Here is a 24,021-nt window from a genome sequence, read left to right as displayed (position 1 = left end):
AGCAGCCTTGTGAATCGTTCCACACCCTCTCAGCTGTGATCAAGGGTCAGTACTGCTCATCTAGGAACCTGTCCAATGACTAGGTTAGACATTTCCAAACACCTCTCAAGAGCGACACAGGAGGAGCCACACCTGCTCACATTGATTGTATCAGTACCTTAATCTGCAGATATAACTGGAGGGTTTTCTTCCTCAGTGCCAGTCATACTGGTCAACATCTTGAAGAAAGTTCAGTCTTCTCAGAAAATACACAGAATCCACAACTGTCTAATGCCCAGATAACAGGTCTGCCAAGCATGAATTTCACTGCAGACCCAGTAGTAGTTGTGTGACCTGAAACCGAAGCACTTTATTGCAATCTCAGTGGAAATCTCATCAGTCTAGAAATCCAATAGGACAAGATATTTACCTCCCAAAACTAGTCTATAAAGACAGAATGGTGTATTTACTCCTTCAGATGCAATGACCTCAAAACAAGGCTTCACAAATTATGATGAAGGATCAGGCAAACATTAACAACACTAAAGGAAACTAAAAATGCTCCAGGAACCATTAACAATAAAACACAGATCCAAGCCAGATGTGGTGGCTCACGCCTGTAATCCCAACACTTTGGGAAGCCAAGGCAGGTGTATCACCTGAGGTCAGGAGTTCGAGACCAACCTGGCCAACATGGCAAAATCCCATCTCTACTAAAAATACAAAAATTAGCAGGGCGTGGTGGCATGTGCCTGTAATCCCAGCCACCCAGGAGGCTGAGGCAGGAGAATCGCTGGAACCCAGGAGGCAGAGGCTGCAGTGAGCCGAGATTGTGCCACTGCACTCCAGCCTCGGGTGACAGAGCAAGACTCCGTCTCAAAAAAAAAAAAAGATCTAAAAAATAGCTAACAGAAAATGTTCAGGGCAGCCAGAGAGAAAAGTCAGGTTATGCCCATCAGACTAACAGCAGATCTCTCTGCAGAAACCCCACAAGCCAGAAGAAAGTGGGGGCCAATATTCAACATTCTTAAAGAAAATAATTTTCAACCCGGAATTTCACATCCAGCCAAACTAAGCTTCATAAGCGAAGGAAAAATAATACAAACAAGCAAATGCTGAGACCACCAGGTCTGACTTAGAAGAGCTCTTGAAGGAAGGACACATGAAAAAGAAAAACCGGTACCACCCACTGCAAAAACATACCAACCTGTAAAGACCATCGACACTATGAAGAAACTGCACCAGCTAATGGGCAAAATAACCAGCTAGCATCATAATGACAGGATCAAATTTACACATAACAATATTAATCTTAAATGCAAATGGGCTAAATGCCCCAATTAAAAGACACAGACTGGAAAGTTAGATAAAGAGTCAAGACCCATCAGTGTGCCATACTGAGGAGATCCATCTCATGTGCAAAGACAAACACAAGCTCAAAATAAAGGGATGGAGGAGTATTTACCAAGCAAATGGAAAGCAAAAAAAAAGCAGGGGTTGCAATCCTAGTCTCTGATAAAACAGACTTTAAATGAACAAAGATCAAAAACAGAAGGGGTCAGGCGCGTTGGCTCATGTCTGTAACTCCCAGCACTTTGAGAGGCAGAGGCGGATGGATCACGAGGTCAGGAGATCAAGACCATCGTGGCTAACACAGTGAAACCCAATCTCTACAAAAACAGAAAAAATTAGCCAGGCATGGTGGTGGGCGCCTGCAGTCCCAGCTACTCAGAAGGCTGAGGCAGGAGAATGGTGTGAACCCGGGAGGCGGAGCTTCCAGTGAGCCGAGATCATGCCTCTACACTTTAGCCTGGGCGACACGGCGAGACAACGTCTCAAAAAAAAAAAAAGAAGAAGGGCATTACATAATGGTAAAGGGATCAATGCAAGAAGAAGAGATAACTATCCTAAATATACTTGCACCCAATACAGGAGTACCCAGATTCATAAAGCAAGTTCTTAGAGACCTACAAAGAGAGATGACTCTCACACAATAATAATGGGAGACTTTAACACCCCACTGTCAATATTAGATAAACGAGACAGAAAATTAACAAGGATATTCAGGACTTCAACTCACCTCTGGACCAAGCAGACCTAACAGATATCAACAGAACTCTCCACCCCAAATCAACAGAATATACGTTATTCTCAGCACCACATTGCACTTATTCTAAAGTTGACCACATAATTGAAGTAAAACACACTTCAGCAAATGCGAAAGAACGCAAATTATAACAGTCTCTCAGAAAACAGTGCAATCAAATTAGGACTCAGGATTAAGAAACTCAAAACCACACAACTCCATGGAAACTGAACAACCTGCTCCTGAATGACTACTGGGTAAATAACGAAATTAGGGTAGAAATAAATAAGTTCTTTGAAACCAATGAGAACAAAGACACAACCTACTAGAATCTGTGGGACACAGCCAAAGCAGCCTTTAGAGGGAAATTTATACCACTAAATGCCCATAAGAGAAGGCAGGAAAGACCTAAAATCAACACCCTATCATCACAATTAAAAGAACTAGAGAAGCAAAAGCAAACATATTCAAAAGCTAGCAGAAGACAAGAAATAACTATGATCAGAGCAGAACTGGAGAAAATTTTTAAAAAAATTCAGTGAATCCAGGAGCTAGTTTTTTTTTTTTAAAGATCAACAAAATAGACTGCTAGAAACACTAATAAAGAAGAAAAGAGAGAAGAATCAAATAGACACAATACAAAATGATAAGGGAGATATCAACACTGATCCCACAGAAACAAACTACCATCAGAGAATACTATAAACACCTCTACGCAAATAAACTAGAAAATCTAGAAGAAATGGATACATTCCCGGACACACACACCCTCCCAAGACTTAACCAGGAAGAAGTCGAATCCCTGAATAGACCAGTAACAAGTTCTGAAATTGAGGCAGTAATAGCCTACCAACCAAAAAAAGCCAGGACCAGACGGATTCACAGCCAAACTCTACCAGAGGTAAAAAGGGGAGTTGGTACCACCTTCTGAAACTATTCCAAACATTAGAAAAAGAGGGACTCCTCCCTAACTCATTTTATGAAGCCAGCATCATCCTGATAACAAAGCCTGGCAGAGAAACAACAAAAGAAAAAAATTCAGGCCATTATCCCTGATGAACATCAATGTGAAAATCCTCAATAAAATACTGGCAAACCAAATGAATCCAGCAGCACATCAAAAAGCTTATCTGCCATGATCAACTTGGCTTCATCCCTAGGATGAAACACTGGTTCAACATCTGCCAATCAATAAACGTAATCCATCACATAAACAGAACCAGTGACAAAAACCACATGATTACCGCAATAGATGCAGAAAAGGCCTTCGATAAAATTCAACACCCTTTCAAGCTAAAAACTCTCAATCAACTAGATATTGATGGAATGTATCCCAAAATAATAAGCTATTCATGACAAACACAGCCAATATACTGAATAGGCAAAAGCTGGAAGCATTCCCTTTGAAAACCAGGATAAGACAAGGATGCCCTCTCCTACCACTCCTATTCAAAATAGTATTGGAAGTTCTGGCCAGGACAATTAGGCAAGAGAAAGAAATAAAAGGTATTCAAATAGGAAGAGAGGAAGTCAAGTTGTCTCTGTTTGCAGACGACATGATTGTATATTTAGAAAACCCAGTCGTCTCACCCCAAAATCTCCTTAATCTGACATGCAACTTCAGCAAAGTCTTAGGATACAAAATCAATTTGTAAAAGTCACAGCATTCCTATATACCAATAATAGACAATAGACAGAGAGCCAAATCATGAGTGAACTCCCATTCACAGCTGCTACAAAAAGAATAAAATACCTAGGAATACAACTTAGAAGGGATGTAAGAGACGTCTTCAAGGAGAACTACAAACCCCTGCTCAAGGAAATAAGACAGGACACAAACAAATGGAAAAACATTCCATGCTGATGGATAGGAAGAATCAGTTATCGTGAAATGGCCATAATGCCCAAAGTAATTTATAGATTCAGTGCTATTCCCATCAAGCTACCACTGACTCTTCACAGAATTGGAGAAAACTACTTTATATATCATATGGAACCAAAAATAGCTCATATAGTCATAGGCCAAGGCAGGTGGATTTCTTCAGCCCAGGAATTCAAGCCAGCCTGAGTAACAAGGCAAAACCCTGTCTCTACAAAAAAATACCAAAAACATTAGCTGGACCTGGTGGCATGTACTTGTAATCCCAGCTACTCGGGAGGCTGAGATGGGAAAATTGTTTGATATTGGAGAGTTTGAGGCTGAACTGAGCTGTGAATGCACCAGTGCACTAGAGCCTGGGAAACATAAAGCAAGACCCTATGTGGATAAAAAAGAAGTTAGAATGTTAAGCTAGGCTTTTTAAATTTTTTTTTTAATTTAATTTTTTTGTTTTTGAGACGGAGTCTCGCTCTGTAACCCAGGCTGGAGTACAGTGGCACGATCTCAGCTTACTGCAAGCTCTGCCTCCCAGGTTCACGCCATTCTCCTGCCCCAGCCTCCCAAGTAGCTGGGACTACAGGTATGCCCCACCACCACGCCCGGCTAATTTTTTTGTATTTTTTGTAGAGACGGGGTTTCACCGTGTTAGCCAGGATGGTCTTTATCTCCTGACCTCGTGATCAGCTTCCCAAAGTGCTGAGATTACAGGCATGAGCCACCGCACCTGGCCAAGCTACACTTTTATGAGATTTTATGTCTCTTGGAAATTACAAAAAAAAAAAAAAAAAAAAAAAAAACTGTAGTAGATACACAAAAAAGGCAACCAAAGCATGTAACAATAAAAATAAAACAAAAACTCCACACTACACAAGGGAAGACAACATGAAAGAAAAACAGAAACAACTAAATGTTCAGAAAACAATGAACAAAATGGTAGTCATATGTTATTTCTCTTTTATCTATTTTGATGTCTTTTTTTTTTTTTTTTGAGATGGAGTCTCTGTCGCTCAGGCTGGAATGCAGTGGCACGATCTTGGCTCACTGCAACCTCCACCTCCAGGGTTGAAGCAATTCTTCTGCCTCAGCCTCAGTTATTAAAACTGCAGTACTCCTCATTGGTTTTCCTTTACCTAATGATTTCTGTGAAGTGAGACTTGGGTGGTGGGAAGAAGGAATTAGACACTTTACCTGCCACCTTGCATGTGTGTGCACTTGCACACATGCTGTCTACATGTAATCCACTCCCTTTACTTTCCTTTGAAACTGGCAAGGTTAAAATATGGAAGGAAATCCTATATGTTGCAATGATACCTTTGTGGAAAATTTAAGAAATCAAACTCCCCAGGCTCTCCGTCTTGATTTATGCTTGAGTTGTCATGTGCTGTATTTGCTTTGAACTCTGATTATCAGAAGTTTTACTAAAATGTTGAAGAAATAATTCACTTTCATCTGCTTTCTAGCTTATGTACATCTGAGTTAATAAAGCAAAGCTTGTTGATAGTGTAGTTTTCTGCAGCCATTACCACTACAAAGAAGTTTGAATGAGGGATTTTTTTCTTTGTTAAAACAGTTCCTGTTTCTGTAGAAATTTCATTTTTAGATTAAACTGCGATGAATATCAGAAAAAAAAAAACAAAGAAAGAAAATGAGATCTCAGGAGAAATCACTCATTATGGCAAAGACAGTACCAAAGGGGATGGTGTGAAACGATTCATGAGAAGCTAACCATATAATCCAATCACCTCTCTCCAGGCCCCACCTACAACATTAGGGCTTACCATTTAATGTGAGATTTGAATGAGGAGGCCACAGATCCAAACCATATTACTTACAAAAGCCAAAAAGTGAAAAACCTCAAACATCCTTCAAGAGACGAATAATTTAAAAGGATGTGGCTTGGCTGGGCGTGGTAGCTCATGCCTGTAATCCCAGCACTTTGAGAGGCCGAGGCGGGCGGACCATGAGGTCAGGAGATCGAGATCATCCTGGTTAACATGGTGAAACCCTGACTCTACTAAAAATACAAAAAAAAAGAAAAAAAATTAGCCAGGTGTGGTGGCAGGTGCCTGTAGTCCCAGCTGGAGCCTGAGGCAGGAGAATGTCGTGAACCCAGGAGGTAGAGCTTGCAGTGAGCCGAGATCGAGCCACTGTACTCCAGCCTGGGCGAGAGAGCGAGAGTTCGTCTCAAAAAAAAAAAAAAAAAAAAAAGGATGTGGCTTACGTGGTTTACATATACAATGAAAACATCTTTAGACTTAAATGAAAATATCTTTTCGCCAGGCGCGGTGGCTCAAGCCTGTAATCCCAGCACTTTGGGAGGCCGAGATGGGCGGATCACGAGGTCAGGAGATCGAGACCATCCTGGCTAACACGGCGAAACCCTGTCTCTACTAAACAATACAAAAAACTAGCCGGGCGAGATGGCAGGTGCCTGTAGTCCCAGCTACTCGAGAGGCTGAGGCAGGAGAATGGCGTGAACCCAGGAGGCGGAGCTTGCAGTGAGCTGAGATCCGGCCACTGCACTCCAGCCTGGGTGATAGAGCAAGACTCCGTCTCAAAACAAAAAAAAGAAAAGAAAATATCTTTTTGGATCATACAATAAGGATAAATCTTAAAGCCATTATTTTAATAAGACAGTATTTAATTAGACACCATTATTTAATAAGACACTAACAAAGTGACAGTGTATGATTCCACTTACATAAGATATTTTAAGTAGTAAATTCCTACAAAACATAAGTACAATGGTGCTTGCCTATAGTTAGGGTTGCAAGACCTCAGTAGAGTTAAAGACCAAGGAAGGGTTATTTGGAAAAAGCAGGCCCTCACCCAGGTGGCCAACTCCAGAGCCCACAGACATGGCTACAGACAAGAAAATGGTGCATGGAGGTTGGCCTTACTGAGGATTATGAAGCAGTTCGGTAACTTCTCTCAAATTCAATCTCAGCTATAGCCCAGAAGTGTTCCTTCCTGTCAAGAGACTTGCAGGAAGACACACCCAGTCATGGCCCTAGAGACAGGCCTGCAGATCCTGGCCCACAGTTGTGCTCCTTGAAGCACCCTGTGACTCACTTCAAGTCATTTCTAGTCACAGTCCGTGGCCACTCATACACACTCAGAGGCCCACAGAGACCTGTAAAAACTGTTCCCAGGGACTGTGTACAGTGGCTCAAGCCTGTAATCCCAGCACTTTGCGAAGCTGAGGCGGGTGGATCAGGAGGTCAGGAGATCAAGACCAGCCTGGCTAACACGGTGAAACTCCGTCTCTACTAAAAATACAAAAAATTAGCCAGGCGTACCAGGCGCGGTGGCTCATGCCTGTAATCCCAGAACTTTGGGAGGTCAAGGCAGGTGGATCACGAGATCAGGAGATCGAGACCACAGTGAAACCCTGTCTCTACTAAAAATACAAAAAAGCAGCCCGGCGCAGTGGCGGGTGCCTGTAGTCCCAGCTACCCCGGAGGCTGAGACAGAAAGGCGTGAACCTGGGAGGCGGAGCTTGCAGTGAGCTGATATTGCGCCACTGCACTGCAGCCTGGGTGACAGAGTGAGACTCCATCTCAAAAGAAAAAAAAAAATTAGCCAGGCATGGTGGTTTGCGCCTGTAGTCCCAGCTACTCAGGAGGCTGAGGCAGGAGAATCGCTTGAATCCAGGAGGCAGAGGTTGCAGTGAGTCAAGTTCATGCCACTGCACTCCAGCCTGGGGGACAAAACAAGACTCCATCACAAAAAAAAAAAACTGTTCCCAGGTAGTCAGTAAAAGCCAAACCCATTTATATACCTGGTATTTGGGCCATAATATGCAGACAAACTTCAAAACCCAATCCTACTGCCTGCCATATAGATTAATGTCCTCAAGGAAATCTAATCTTTCCAGGGCCCAGAAAGAATCTATGACTGTCGAAATCTCTGGTAACACAACCATCAAAAGCAGACCCCACAGCAGACCCAGCATCACCCTTGTGATCCAGCTACAACCCTTTTTCTCTGCAACCCCAGAGGTAATCTCATCAGCCTGGGGACCCAACAAAAGGAGATGTTTACCTGCCAAAAAACAGATTATAGAAAACTGTAAATCACTGCTAACTCCTTAAAATATACAGACACAGGGCTGCTTCAGGGACCACAGCTGAAGCCAAGATCTGCAAGCATGCCTCCAGGAACACAGCTTCTATCTTAACATATTACCGAAAGTTTGTATCAGAACAATTAGCCAAGGAAAAGGAGAACAAAGCTCTCCTGCTTGCAAAATAAGAAAAAATTTTACTGTTTGTAGATAATATGATCATGCATATATATGAAATCCTAGAGTAGAATAACAAAAACTGAACTAATAAATGCATTTATTAAGGTATTAGGATACATAATCAACATGTAAATACTTGCGGGGTTTTTTTGTGCATGTTTTTGAGACACAGTCTCACTCTGAGGCCGAGGCTCATCTCAAACTCCTGTGCTCAAGTGATCCACATGCCTTGGCTTCTGAAAGTGCTGGGATTACAAAAATGAACCGCTACACCTGCCACAACATACAAATATTTGTTTCATTTCCATAAAGTAACAACAAAATTTCCAAGAAAAAAATTCAATTTACAACACTAAAAATAAGAAATTCAAAATAAATTTAACCAATGAAATAAAAAATTTATACACTAAATACAATAAGGCACAAAATCTAATGTATAACAATAAATGTATATACTAAATACAATAATGACAGAAATTGAAGCAGACACAAACACATATTTCATTAGGATCACTAATATTGTCAAAGTATATTATCGAAAGTGATTTGTAGATTCAAATGGGATCCCTATCAAAATTTTAGTGTTATTTTTCACAGTAATAGAAAACACAATTGTAAAATTTAAGTGTAACCTTAAACAACTTTAAATAACCTGAGCCATCGTGAGAAAGAACAAAGCTGGGGCATCATACTTCTTAATTTTAAACTTTATTTAAAGGTTATAGTAAGCAAAAGAATATGGCATGTGCATAAATACACATACAAAAACCAATGAACAGAATAGAGCCCAGAAACAAATCCATGCATACAAGGTCAACGAATTTTGGGATGGGGATCATGAATATACAATACAGAAATTATAGTCTTGTCAATACATGGTGCCAGAAAAACTGAGGAGCCACAAGCAAAAGAATAAAAGTACATTTTTTTTTTTTTTTTGAGACAGAGTCTCACTGTGTTGCCCAGGCTGGAGTGCAGTGGCACGATCTCGGCTCACTGCAAGCTCTGCCTCCCAGGTTCACGCCATTCTCCTGCCTCAGCTTCCCGAGTAGCTGGGACTACAGGCGCCCACCACCATGCCCGGCTAATTTTTTGTATTTTTAGTAGAGATGGGGTTTCACTGTGTTAGCTGGGATGGTCTCAATCTCCTGACCTCGGCCTCCCAAAGTGCTGGGATTTCAGGTGTGAGCCACCACGTCTGGCAAAGGTAAACCATTTTCTTATACCATACCCCAAAATTAACTCAAAATGAAACACATGTAAGACAAAAAAACCTTAGAACTCCTGAAGAAAACATGGAAAAACCTTGATACTGGTCTTGGCAACAATTTTTTGATATGCCATCAAAAGCACGGCAACAACAACAAAAATACAAACAAGTGGGATTGTATCAAAGTAAACTGCTTCTTCACAGCAAAGGAAAACAAAATTTCTAAAAACCCTACGGGATAGAAATATTTGCAAGTGATATATCTGATAACAAGTTAATTTTGGGAGAACAAGGCGGGAGGATCACTTGAGGTCAGGAGACTGAGACCAGCCTGACCAACATGGAGAAATCCCATCTCTACTAAAAATACAAAATAAGCCAAGAGTGGTGGCGCATGCCTGTAATCCCAGCTACTTGGAAGGCTAAGGCAGAAGAATCACTTGAACCCAGGAGGCAGAGATCGCAGTGAGCCAAGATCGTGCTACTGCACTCCAGCCTGGTGACAGAGGAAGACTGTCTCAAAAAAGAAAAGTTAATATCCATATTCAAAATGTTTAAGAAACTTCTGCAATTCAAAGCAAGACAATAATAACGATAATCCATTCAAAAATAGGCAAAAGGTTAGATTTTTTTCCCCAAAGACATACATACAACATATATGCTGTATTCTGTTGGTGAGATGTAAATTGAAAAAGTCATCATAAAAACCAGTAAAAAATAAAAATGGACATATCATATAATCCAGCAATACCATTTCTGGCCATACTACCAAAGGAAATTAAATTAACACCTTGAAGAAATATCTTCAGCCCCATATTCATTGTATATTTATAATAGCCAAAATATGGAGTGTGTATATATACATAGTAGAATACTACTCAGCCATAAGAGAAAAGGAAATCTAGCCATTTACAACATGGATAGACCTGGAGGACATGATGCTAAATGAAATTAGCCAAACACAGAGGGACAAAGAAACTGCTTCTTGTCACATAGATGGGTAAATCTAAAAATGTAAACTCATAGAGGCAGAAAGTAGAATGGTGGTTGTTAGAGCCTAAGGGTGGGAATATGAGGAGATGTTGTTCAAAGAGTACAAATTTTTAGTTGTAAGTTGAATAAGTCTGAGAAACCTAATGTACATTAGCATTAGATTAGCATGATAGCATTCTGTTTATAATTAGTAATACTGTAATGTATGCTTATAATTTGCTACGACACTAGGCCTTAAGTGTTCTTATTACCAAAAAAAAAATCATTGTCTGAGGTAATAGATGTGTTGATCAACTTGACTATATTTTTGCAATAAAATATGCATATATCACAAAATATATACATATCAAATCATTACATTGTACACATTAAAGACACTTAAACAATTTTTATTTATCAGAAAACTCCATGTCACACAAACACAGCTATACAGTAAGTCCTCACTTAATGTTCAAAACAGGTTCTTGAAAACTGCAACTTTAAATGAAGCAATGTTGCTATATACCAAACATAACTCGTTTGTTATCAATTAAACTTTGCTAAAACTAGTTTTCTTTTTTTGTTGTTGTTTTTTGGTTTTTTTGAGACTGAGTTTTGCTCTCAAAACTCAGTTTTGAGAAGTTCAATGGTGCAATCTCGGCTCACTGCAACCTCCACCTCCCAGGTTCAAGTGATTCTCCCGACTAAGCCTCCCGAGTAGCTGGATTACAAGCACCTGCCACCACGTCCGGCTAGTTTTTTGTATTTTTAGTAGAGACGGGGTTTTGTCATGTTGGCCAGGCTGGTCTCAAACTCCTGACCTCATGATCCGCCCACCTCAGTCTCCCAAAGTGCTGGGATTACAGGCGTAAGCCACCGTGCCCAGCCCTAAAATTCATTTTCTTAAATGATATGTTGCTTCACTTACAGTTTCTGAGACTCTATCACCAATGTTAAGAATTTACTATATACATATACAACTTATACGTGTGTGAGAGAGACACATTTTTATATAGATACAGATATATCTCAAAAGACATTCTACAAAAATAGAAAATAAAACTCTGAGGGAGTATTAGGAATTATGTATTAAAAGTATCCTCACCCAGGGAGACCAGGTTTCTGTAGTTCTCCAACATCACATCTCTATACAGATTCTGCTGGGCAGGGTCCAGGCACTTCCACTCTTCTGGAGAGAATTCTATGGCCACATCCCTGAATGTTAAGGGTTCCTGAAAATACATATGTATCAAGTGACAGAGTTCTTAATTTGACTACAGGTGAAATGTGTTAAGAGAACTAGTTCTGACATGTGACTGGGATTATCTGATAAAATAACTTTCAACACAGTAATATTCTCTAAAGTATTCTATAGCTCTGAGGAAAAAGGAAGGCATTCCAACAGTTTCTGTTGCTGCAATAAAAATAATGGGCTACATTGACCTACCCCTACCAAAACCAAGCAGAGTAGGCCCTGTGACTTCCTGGAAAACAGGTTGAACTCACCTCTCATGAAAGTATCTGGAAGTCCTCATGCTTGACCTTGGCCTTGCTATAATATGTGAGTAACTTAATTTAAAAAACAGAAACGTTTCCACCCAGAACAATAGACAGGATGTGATGGGAGGGCACACGTGATGATTTAACTTCAAATTGTGACCCTAGGGGAAGACTGGGCTGAGAGTCACTTAGCTAAGCACTGTCTCTCAAGCTTCAATGTACATATAAATTATTTAATGTCCTAGGCCTCACTGTACCAAAATTTTGCAGCTTTGAAAACAGTCCATGAATTAGCGACTTTTATCAAGTCTCCTGTTAATGCTGATGTTCCTCCACCTGGATCCATTACAGCACCACTCGGCTAGAGAAAGCAGGCACAGCACACAAAGTCCCTTATCTCAACACAAATACTTTTCATTCCAAGACAGGACCACCAGTCATCATCCTGAAGCATAGCATTCTCTGCAGGCCCTTTAAAGGTTACAAAGGCTGGAGATGGTGTCAATGTCTAAGTCTGCATTGGAAAAACATGTGGGCCGGGAGTGGTGACTCACGCAGTAATCCCGGCACTATGGGAGGCCGAGGCGGGGGAATCACGAGGTCAGGAGTTCGAGACCAACCTGGCCAATATGGTGAAACCCCGTCTTTACTAAAAATATAAAAAATAGCCAGACGTGGTGGCATGCGCCTGTAATCTCAGCTACTCAGGAGGCTGAGGCAGAAGAATCGCTTTAACTCAGGAGGTAGAGGTTGCAGTGAGCCGAGATCATGCCACTGCAGTCCGGCCTGCGAAACAGAGTAAGACTCCATCTCAAAAAAAAAAAAAAAAAAAAAGGGAAAGAAAAGAAAAATATGTGCACCTGCATTAATGCGATATTTATAGAGCATGTACTACGTGCTCAGGAGTATGTCACAGAGCACTGTGCTGGGACATTCATATTATGTGTTAATTCTTATAACATCCTGGGAGGTGGGTACTAAGTGTCCAATACTTCCCAGGATTTAAATGCAGGGCCCAGAATTTCCATTTCCTTTGTTTTCGTACTACTGATTTTTTTTTTTAATGTATAGAAGAATAGCTCAATATAAATAGGTGGCAAAGAAACAGAAAGGAAGTTTTAAGTGCAATTCAGAGGAATTTTTGTGTATTTACTTTAAGACTTGTAAAAAAAACACAAACTACAGGCATGGAGAACAGGTTGCTGGATGAGATGTCTCTAGAAACACTGGTTTTAATTTTATAAAAAAGAATTTAAGGCCGGGCGCGGTGGCTCAAGCCTGTAATCCCAGCACTTTGGGAGGCGGAGACGGGTGGATCACGAGGTCAGGAGATCGAGACCATCCTGGCTAACACGGTGAAACCCCGTCTCTACTAAATATTACAAAAAACTAGCCGGGCGAGGTGGCGGGTGCCTGTGGTCCCAGCTACTCGGGAGGCTGAGGCAGGAGAATGGCGTGAACCCGGGAGGCGGAGCTTGCAGTGAGCCGAGATCTGGCCACTGCACTCCAGCCTGGGCGACAGAGCAAGACTCCGTCTCAAAAAAAAAAAAAAAAAAAGAATTTAAGGCCCAAAAGTATATATCTTTTCCCAATTTATCTGCTTTTGTGTTTCAGGAAATTGGGAGCACCAGCTCTGGAGAGGTGGTAGGAGCAGCCACTCCAAACACTGATCTCCTCTAAGCAGTTCTGTGAGAGATTTCAGTGTGGGGCCAGACCTGGACAAGGTTCAGCAGAGGGTGGATCTGGGCAGGGTCAGGACAGAGAGTGGGCCCCAGGCTTCTGTTCTCTATGCCACTAAGTATTTTCAGCTGTCTTTTCTAAGGCTGCCCTAGAGAAATTTGATTCCCAGAGTTTGTGAAATTTTAATCTATTTTAGCCACTTCCCTGTGTCTTTCATAACATACAACAAGGAATTTAACCAAAACCCTGTTTTTCTAGACCAATTATGTTAGAAACCAAACACTTACTCTTAGCAAGGTAAAAACAATACTAACAATAACAACTTCTCTTCTGTCAGTGAATACTCTCTTCAGGTGGTAGCATTAAAACTCACAAAACAATAAAAGGAAAGTAACCCAAATGAAGTTTAAGTCTCCTGTACAGTGTCCGTCTTTGTACTGAACACATGATGCTGAATTCAACCATTATTCATGTGCTCCAGACTGCAAGTTGCTTGAGGGTAGGGACCATGACTGCTTCATCTCTTTTTCTAATGACCATATGAAATAGAAACAATTAGCTTATTAATCAGTTTGAGTATCCAGATCTCATTTTTCACCAAAAAACTGAAGAACTGGAGCAACTCTTATCTGGGTATAAACCAAGGAGATTCTTTCTGTGAAGGCAGGAACAAACCCTGGGTGAGTCATTTCTCTTCCTAAATGGGAGCAGAATTAGACCTTGCCATCAGACTGACCCAGTCTGCAGAGGATATCCTCAGATGTCTCAAATACAGATGCTGGTGAGTGTCCCCAGTGACCTTGAGCTGATGTCCCCATAGTGATCCAGGCAGGAGAGATTCAGGCTCAATTTGTGGGATGCAAACAGAAAATGGAACAGCCCCGGTGAAGCTGCAGATCCTAGATCCAGATGTGAAAGCCCCTGTCCCTGATCAGGTAACTCTGAGGCAAGGCGAAGGACGAAAGTACCCTACTCCAATAACACAGTTTACAGGAAGGCATAGTTGTGACTATGGCTCTGGTTATTTTGTGGCCCTGACCCCCCACTGCTAAAGTGCTTGTTTACACTTAACAGATTCTGCCACAGGATTGTGTTCATACCAGAAGCCTCCCACACAACTACAGCAGGTCACTGGACAAGATCTGGAAAACTCAAAGGGCTCCACTCCGAAAGTGGGGATTAACATGTCTATGTTGACCTCTCATGATGTAGAAAACGTCTTCTGAGTTTTCTGTATGTCTTCAACCCAGTCTGGTCCTGTCTTATGTATCCTAGGCAGAGGTCAGCTTTTATGTGCAGATTCCAGGTAGGATCAATGTGCCTCAGCATTCTTGGGGGTTACAGCAAGCGGAGTACAACCGGAGAAAAGATTGTTCATAAAGGCACCTTCAACACATTCTGGTTTTGTTTGTTTGTTTATTTATTTGTTTTTTGAGATGGAGTCTTGCTCTGTCGCCAGGCTGGAGTGCAGTGGCGCGATCTCAGCTCACTGCAACCCCCACCTCCCAAGTTCAAGCAATTCCCCTGCCTCAGCCTCCTAAGTGGCTAGGATTACAGGCGCGCGCCACCACACCTGGCTAATTTTTTGTATTTTAGTAGAGAAGGGGTTTCTCCATGTTGGCCAGGATGGTTTCAATCCCCTGACCTTGTGATCTGCCCGCCTCAGCCTCCCAAAGTGCTGGGATTACAGGCGTGAGCCACCATGCCAGGCCCAACACATTCTGAAGAATATTTTGACCTAAAAGGAAAATCCTGGGGTAAACCATAAGTAGAGAGTTTATTTGGGCCAAAGCTTGAAGAGGCAATGCTGGAATATAAAGCTGCCCTGAATATACACTCCAACTAGAAGAAGTTATGAGTATATTTTTAAAAGCAAAAAGGAAGGTAGAGAGAGAACGGATAGAAAGTGGTCAGAAATTCTTATTGCCTTTTGGAAGTAAGAGGTTAGTGACTGGCTATATACATTGTTAATTTATAAGGTGTGGGTTATAGTGTCCACTATGACATTATTAGGTTAATTTACAGCCATATGTGGCAATAGAACACAATTTCAAAAAACAAATAGTTCAAAGAGGGGAACAGTACATGACTGTGGTCTCATTTTAACACATCACTGTATCTGATTAAAATAACTTACATTTCTCAGATAAAAGTTCTATCCTTCTCTCAAACCCCAAGACATAAATTCAGAATTTGGAACTGCACATTTAAGACTTGGAGGGCTGGTGAGCTATGCACATTTGTGGGCATTTGGGCAAAGGGAGAAGGCAGTTGAAGTTCTCAGGTTTAATCAATGCACATGTGGGATCCTGATTGGGATTATGGGCCCCATGATCACGGAATCAGTGTCAGATTTGAAGATGCCAGGCACACTGACAAAGGAATAACTGATTGCAGTACTAAAAAGTTATTTTTGTAGAAATCTAGTATAATTGTTATAGAAGGGACTGCAGATCTCAAATAGGAGAGACCATTCTATTTCCAGATTTGGCGAGCACTTTGCTGCACTTTGCCACCAAATTGTGGGTTGTGAGTGGAATCCTGAGAAAGGTTTTTCTCTAAAGTGAAGCAGAGATGGCACTTGTGTATAATGTCTGGTGATTCTGGACAGTGTGTGGAAAACATAACTAAAAGCAAAATCATCTCCAATCCTAAAAAACTGTCCACAACAATAGAAAAGAAAATGTTTTGGTACATAATAAACCAAAATGTGGTGTGCATCACAGGCAATCTAAGAGACTGCAAACACAGAAACTCACCATAATTAACTCTCAAGCAGAAGACATGACAGCACCATTCGTCATATACAGCTTATTGTAATTTCACCTAGTAATCTGAGAAGTCATCTGGATTTTCTAATTGGTAATATTCATAGAAAAACTAAACTTCCAACATCTTCATGACAGGAGTTAAATTTCCAGTGTGGAGCTAAGTACCTGCTGAAGGCAGCCTCCTAGGCGCCTACAGAAACTGTGGGATAGGGTGTATGTTCTTGCTATTTACATTTCACACCAATAGTTTCCAGCTCCTAAAGGCAAGTTTGACTCAAAAAAGACAAATGTCCTATTTAATTGATGAAAATTATTTATATATATTTTAAAGAAGCAGACAAAATATTTAAATATAAACGTTTTCAAGATGGGCACAGTGGCTCACGCTTATAATCCCAGCACTTTGGGAGGTCCAGGTGGAGGGATCACTTGAGGTGAGGAGTTCGAGACCACCCTGGCCAACATGGTGAAACCCCGTCTCTACTAAAAATACCAAAATTAGCTGGACGTGGTGGTGTGGGCCTGCAATCCCAGCTACTCGGGAGCCTGAGGCACGAGAATTGCTTGAACCCAGGAGGCAGAGGTTGCAATGAGCCAAGATAAGGGCACTACACTCCAGCTGGGGCAACAGAGACTCCATCTTAAAAAAAAAAAAAAGGCCGGGCGCGGTGGCTCAAGCCTGTAATCCCAGCACTTTGGGAGGCCGAGACGGGTGGATCACGAGGTCAGGAGATCAAGACCATCCTGGCTAACCCGGTGAAACCCCGTCTCTACTAAAAAATACAAAAATCTAGCCGGGCGAGGTGGCGGGCGCCTGTAGTCCCAGCTACTCGGGAGTCTTGAGGCAGGAGAATGGCGTGAACCCGGGAGGCGGAGCTTGCAGTGAGCTGAGATCCGGCCACTGCACTCCAGCCTGGGCAACAGAGCGAGACTCCGTCTCAAAAAAAAAAAAAAAAAGAAAAAGAAAAAAAAAGAAACAGGCCGGGCATGGTGGCTCAGGCCTGTAATTCCAGCACGCTGGGAGGCCGAGATGGGCGGATCACGAGGTCAGGAGATTCAGACCATCCTGGCCAACATGGTGAAAACCCATCTCTACTAAAAATACAAAAAAAATTAGCTGGGCGTAGTGGCGGGCGCCTGTAGTCCCAGCTACTCGGAGGCTGAGGCAGGAGAATGGCGCGAACCCGGGAGGCAGAGCTTGCAGTGAGCCCAGATCGTGCCACTGCACTCCCACCAGGGAGACTGAGCGAGACTCTGTTCCCAAAAAAAAAAAAAGTTTTCAAACAGCTTTAGGAAAAGGGAGAAGAGCAAAAATTCTTACCTCTTTTATTTATTTATTTATTCATTTATTTATTTAGAGACGGAGTTTCGGTCTTGTTGCCCAAGCTGGAATGCAACCGCGTGATCTCAGGTCACTGCAAGCTCCGCCTCCCAGGTTAACGCCAGTCTCCTGCCTCAGCCTCCTGAGTAGCTGGGACTACAGGCGCTTGCAGCCCTTCGTAGGCCAGGCTGGTATTGGCCAGGCTGGTCTCGAACTCCTGACCTCATGATCCGCCCGCCTTGGCCTCCCAAAGTGCTGGGATTACAAGCATGAGCCACCGTGCCCGGCCCCTCTTCTGCTATTTTCTTCCTCAAATTCTCTTTCCTGTGCACATAGTGTGCCCAGCCTGGGCGACAGAGTGAGACTTCGTCTCAAAAAAAAAAAGGGCCTGGCGCGATGGTTCACGCCTATAATCCCAGCACTTTGGGAGGCCCAGGCAGGCGGATTACCTGAGGTCGGGAGTTCAAGACTAGCATGATCAACACGTAGAAACCCCGTCTCTACTAAAAATACAAAATTAGCCGGGCGTGGTGGCACATGCCTGTAATCCCAGCTACTCGGGAGGCTGAGGCAGAAGAATCGCTGGAACCTGGGAAGCGGAGGTTGCAGTGAGGCGAGATCGTGCAGTTGAACTCCAGCATGGGCAACAAGAGCGAAAGTCCGTCTCAAAAAAAAAAAAAAGAAAAGAAAAGAAAATAGCAGAAGAGAGAAAGGTGCTATTAAGAGTCATGGACGGGGCAGGGCAGGACTGACTAAAAGACTGGTTTGTGCTACAAGTGCAGGCCGAGGCAGGGTTACCATCTGACTGACTGCTGTGTCTACAAAAGCAGAGATTAGGATAAGGTGGTCCAGAAGCCTAAATGGGGGAAGGAAACAGGTTCCTGCTACAGATCCAGTGTCTAGGGTTCAAATGAGCCAGGAGTCTTCTGGGCACTGTGTGGGTTCTTGGCAGAACAACCTAGGAGCAAAGCTTCCATAGGCACAATTCCTGAGGGTGGAACCCTGTACTGGAAGGAGTGGGGCCATGCGAATGCCTGGTGGGCGCGCTCAGGAGTGGGTTAGCATTGGGTGGGGGCTGGCAGCAGGGTGAAGGGAAGGGATGTTTCTCAGAACTCCTTTCCTCTGAGTTCTGAGTCCCCTCTCCCGGGGAGGAGACCTGGAGGAACAGGACCGTGCCCAGCGGGACAGCGCATGTGCAGAACCCAGGAGCGCCTCCTGCAGACACCAGGCGACTCCCTCCAGCCCAGGCTCAGCCATGTCTTTCTTCTGACAGAAAACCTGCGGAGTTTCCTCAACACCAGCCAATGCTTCAACCCCAACGGGCTGTCCAGCAACTCACTAACGACCCCACCCAGAGTCAGCGCAGACCCACAAGCTCAGCGCTCTTCCCGCAGCTGCCCCCCTGCAGACGCCAGTCCCTGCCTCTGGACACGCGTCTTCATTTCTGAACGTCTGCAACAAACCAGGGGCGCCCACAACCTCCTCAAGTTCCATAATGTGGCAGAACCACTCACAGAACTCAGCGAAGCGCTGTGCACACGCCACCAGCCTATTCTAAAAGATGCCACTCAGGAACAGCCACGCGGAGGAGGCGCTCAGGGCAAGGGGGCCGGTGGGAAAGTTGGGGCGGGCGGGTGAATGGCTTCCCTTCCTCACACACCTCACAAAGGCCTTTCCTTCAAGACCCGCTGGCCCAAACCACGAGCCACGGGGGCGCTGTCCCGTTAATGAGTCCCTGTTTCCTACATTAACTCTGTGTTTTGACGGGGCCTCGATCTCATTCCGAAAAGGGTAAAGTAGGGACAGGACCCCGGACCACAGCTCCTCCCACGCGGGCACCCCGCACGCCGCGCCGGCGTCTTCCCGGAGAGCTCCTCACCCCACAGCCCGGGGAAGGTGCGGGGCTGCGGGCGCAGAGCTGCAGGAGGAGGGCTGCAGGCTGGGCAGAGCCGCCGTGTAGGGACCGACAGGAGCCCGGGTCCCTCACCGGAGGGGACTGAGGACCGAGGGCTGAGCGGCGGCAGCGGGGACTCCGTTCGCAGACTCGGTCCCGCCGCCGCCATTTCCCGCCGCTGCTGATGAGGCGCCCCCCAGCCTCGGGACGCCCCGCCCCGCACACTCACCATTTCAGGGCTTCAAGGGTGTCGCGAAGTCTTAGCTAGAATCATCCAATACCCGCTGGTCACAGAGCGACGGAGGCTGAGGCTGTGGAGGAATCACCGAGGCCTCCCTGAGAATGGGAAGCCGGACCGTAATGCCCTAACCCGGCTCTGGCTGAAGCAAGAGGCCAAGGCCGCGCTAGATCCCGGATGCCGCCCCCTCCTCTCTGGCTGCGCGCCTGATTGGGCAGTTCTCATTCCAGCGCTCTGATTGGATATGGCTCCAGGTTTCACGCCCTCAGGCTTTGAATGACAGAAATTGCGACCATACAGTGCACTGAATCAGGCAAGAGTGACAGACTAGTGCCTCCAGGCACTTTCAGGCGGGGCCTAATCTCAGTGCTAGGCCGGGCTCTGTTGGGGGTTCATTTTAACCTTCTGGTGTGTAAGGTTACATCAGTTTATAAATTGTGCGCGCGCACACACACACAGACACACACTTGTTCACAAATGGAAACAATAGAATGACAACTATTTTAATATTTTACATTTCATAACCTTTCTGGCCTGTGGTGTTTTGAGTAGGACACCTGAGATTTGAAGAGAAAAGCAAACGTCTAAAAAATAAAATGTTAGCAGGCCTGTAATCCCAAAGCTTTGGGAGGCCGAGGTGGGGGGATCATGGGGTGAGGAGTTCCAGACCAGCCTGGCCAAGATGGTGAAACCTGTCTCTACTAAAAATATAAAAATTAGCCAGGCATGGTGGCGGGCGCCTGTAATCCCAGCTACTCATGAGGCTGAGGCAGGAGAATTGCTTGAACCCGGGGAGCGGAGGTTTCAGTGAGCAGAAATCGCGCCACTGAACTCCAGCCTGGGCGACAGAGTGAGACTCCATATCCAAAAATAAATAAATAAAATGTTGGCCGGGATTACAGAATCTAAGTGATTTTGTGGGAGCGAAACACTTTTGTAATTTGAAGATAATTTAGAAACACTTTATTATGCTGAATCTCTTAAGTACTTTTTCACAAATTTTTAATTGTCAGAAAAACAACATTGACCATCTTTTATTTTTTAATGTGTACGGGTTAGTAGTGCTAAGTATATTTACACTGCTCTGCAACAAACCTCTACAATTTTCACATCTTCCAAAGCTGAAACTCAATACCCCTGAAGCATTAACTGCCCCTTTTACTCTCTCTCCAGCTTATGAAATACATCAGTCTAATTTCTGTTTCTGTAAGTTTGACTACTTGAGATAGCTCATATAAATTTGGGGAACTAATAAATGTCCATGAAATCTTCACAATTTATGTTCTTCTGCCGGGGTTTCAGCCGGTCCCTCCGTTTGGGGTGCCTGACTTCCTGCAACAGAAGACCTTGGTCTATTTATTAAAAATCAAGTTATTCACTTTTGGCTGTTGTGTTTCAGAAAACACATCTTTGTTCTTTTCTTTTTCTTTTTCTTTTTTTTTTTTTCTTTTGAGACAGTCTCTCTCTGCCGCCAAGGCTGGAGTCCAGTGGCACGATCTCGGCTCATTGCAACCTCTGCATAAGGAAGAAATTGCCAGTGATCTATTTGACAAGAGTTAACATCCATTCCATTATCTTTTTAAATGTATTATTATCAAGTCAGGAAGGCAATAGAAATGCCTTTCAACAGTTGAACACAACGTCCACTTTTGGCTCAGTCTCACAGACAAAGACCTAGAATCTGTGCTTCTCAGCTGTGGTGCCTATGCAAATGCTAGAACTCAAAAGAATATTCAGTGGTAGACACACATACACTGCTGAACAAAATTATGTAAGTTTGAGTTTAATATAAATGGAACTTAAAATGTCATATAAAATGTTGTTACTTAATTTTGTAAGAAAACTGAGTTAGTGTAATCCCAGCACTTTGGGAGGCCGAGACGGGTGGATCATGAGGTCAGGAGATCGAGACCATCCTGGCTAACATGGTGAAACCCCGTCTCTACTAAAAAATACAAAAAAACTAGCCGGGCGAGGTGGCGGGCGCCTGTAGTCCCGGCTACTCGGGAGGCTGAGGCAGGAGAATGGTGTGAACCCAGGAGGCAGAGTTTGCAGTGAGCCGAGATCCGGCCACTGCACTCCAGCCTGGGCGACAGAGCAAGACTCCGTCTCAAAAAAAAAAAAAAAAAGAAAAAGAAAACTGAGTTAGATTTTGCAAAGGCATTAAATATAATTTTAATAGGAAACCATGAAATTTATGTGGACTTGGTGTGTAAATGACTGAACTTTGCCTGATTCAATAAAGGTCACATATGACTGTGAGACATTGTTGATGAAATTCTCCTACAGGTCACATATTGCACATGAGTTTTGATTTGTTATTTTATCTGGGGTCAATTTTTCTTTTTCTTTTTTTTTTGAGATGGAGGTTTGGTCTTGCTGCCCTGGCTGGAGTACAATGGCGCCATCTCGGCTCCCTGCAACCTCTACCTTCCAGGTTCAAACGATTATCCTCCCTCAACCTCCAGAGCAGCTAGGATTACAGGAGTGCGCAACCACACCTGGCTAATTTTTTTGTATTTTTAGTGGAGACGAGGTTTCTCCATGCAGGTCAGGCTAGTCTCAAACTCCTGACCTCAGGTGATCCGCCCACCTTCAGGTTAGCCTCCCAAAGTACTGGGATTACAGGTGTGAGCCACCGTGCCAGGCCCACTTTTTCTTAATTTTATTCATAAAGTTGTTTTTGTTTCTGTTTTTGATTTTTTTTGAGATGGAGTCTCACTCTGTTACCCAGGCTGGAATAAAGTGGCATGATCTCAGCTCACTGCAACCTCTGCCTCCCTGGTTCATGTGATTCTCCTGCCTCAGCCTCCCGAGTAGGTGGGATTACAGGCGTGTGCCACCACGCCCAGCTAATTTTGGTATTTTCAGTAGAGACGGGGTTTCACCATGTTGGTCTGGCTGGTCTCGATCTTTTGACCTCGGGATCTACCCGCCTCGGCCTCCCAAAGTGCTGGGATTACAGGCGTGAGCCACCGCGCTTGGCCTTATTCATCAAGTTTTACACACTTTAGACAGAGACCTTGTAGTTACCATGTGTTCTATGGATCTGTACTTTGTTAGAAATACACATTTTCAGGCAAAACCCAGACATATTGTATCAAAATCTGTATTTCAAATATTTCCAGGTGATTCACATGTACATTAATAATCGTTAACTGATAGTAATTCTGTAATTGAAAGGGAAAGTTTATATGGATGTATTGATTTGTCCGAAAGGTACAGTAAGGATTGTATGTTTCAATGCCTATACATCTTACAGAAAATAAAAACAATAATAAAGTGGGGATGGGAAAGGAGTTGAAGTAGAAACTAAACAGAAATCAGACATAATTAGTAGATGTTCAGGCGGCGCATCAGCCTATTATACTATTTTGGTTACTGTGTATAAGTTAAAAATATTCTCTAATAAAACACTTGTATAAAAAGACAAACCATCTATAACATTGGCTCTTGGCTGGGGGTGGTGGCTCACACCTGTAATCCCAGCACTTTGGGAGGCTGAGGCAGGTGGATCACCTGAGGTCAGGAGTTCATGACTAGCCTGACCAATATGGTGAAACCCTGTCTCTACTAAAAATACAAAAAAAAATTTAGCTGAGCAGGGTGGCGAGTGCTTCTAATCCCAGCTACTTGGGAGGCTGAGGCAGGAGAATCGCTTGAACCTGGGAGGCAGAGGTTGCAGTGAGCCAAGATTGCGCCACTGCACTCCAGCCCAGGTGACAGTGCAAGTCTCCATCTCAAAAAAAAAAAAAAAAAAAAATTAGCTCTTAAGATTGTGGTTACATTTGTGGAGGAGGAAAAGAGAAGAGGAAGTAGTTTGTGGGCAAAAACAAGGGTAGTTCTATTCTATAGTTACACAAATGTATTAGCTTTGTTGAGCTAATTTATTGAGCATTACATTAATACTCTATTGCAGATGTATTTCTGTATGCATGTTATACATCAATAAAAATTGAAATATTACATATTTAATCCTAAATTAATATTTCAGAATAATAGCAATGTTTGTTTGAAATGGAGTCTCGCTCCATTTCATTTTGTATTTTTTCAGTTGAGACAGGGTTTCACCGTGTTAGCCAGGATGGTCTCGATCTCCTGAACTCGTGATCTGCCTGCCTCGGCCTCCCAAAGTGCTGGGATTACAGACGTGAGCCACTGCGCCCGGCCAGCCTTTCATTTTTTACCTCAGTTGAGTAAGTAGCATGGTTTTAGTTTTGGGGAAAGCATTTTCTTACAGCAAAG

General features: G+C 43.4%; 1 protein-coding gene across 1 annotated transcript in view; it reads right to left on the bottom strand.

The window, feature by feature from the left end:
- Positions 1–19,991, bottom strand: part of ZNF721 (zinc finger protein 721) — a 38,409-nt gene extending 18,418 nt beyond the window's left edge. Inside the window, 2 exon segments of the mRNA XM_073012605.1 lie at positions 11,478–11,604; positions 19,768–19,991. Coding sequence (XP_072868706.1) covers positions 11,478–11,604; positions 19,768–19,770 — 130 coding nt within the window. The 5' untranslated portion in view covers positions 19,771–19,991.
- Between the last annotated feature and the right edge of the window lie 4,030 nt (positions 19,992–24,021).

This window comes from Chlorocebus sabaeus, chromosome 27, assembly GCF_047675955.1.
Source record: "Chlorocebus sabaeus isolate Y175 chromosome 27, mChlSab1.0.hap1, whole genome shotgun sequence".
NCBI classification, from domain to species: Eukaryota; Metazoa; Chordata; class Mammalia; order Primates; family Cercopithecidae; genus Chlorocebus; species Chlorocebus sabaeus.
Note: the sequence above shows the minus strand (reverse complement) of the source record. Positions and strands in the feature narration are given on the sequence as shown.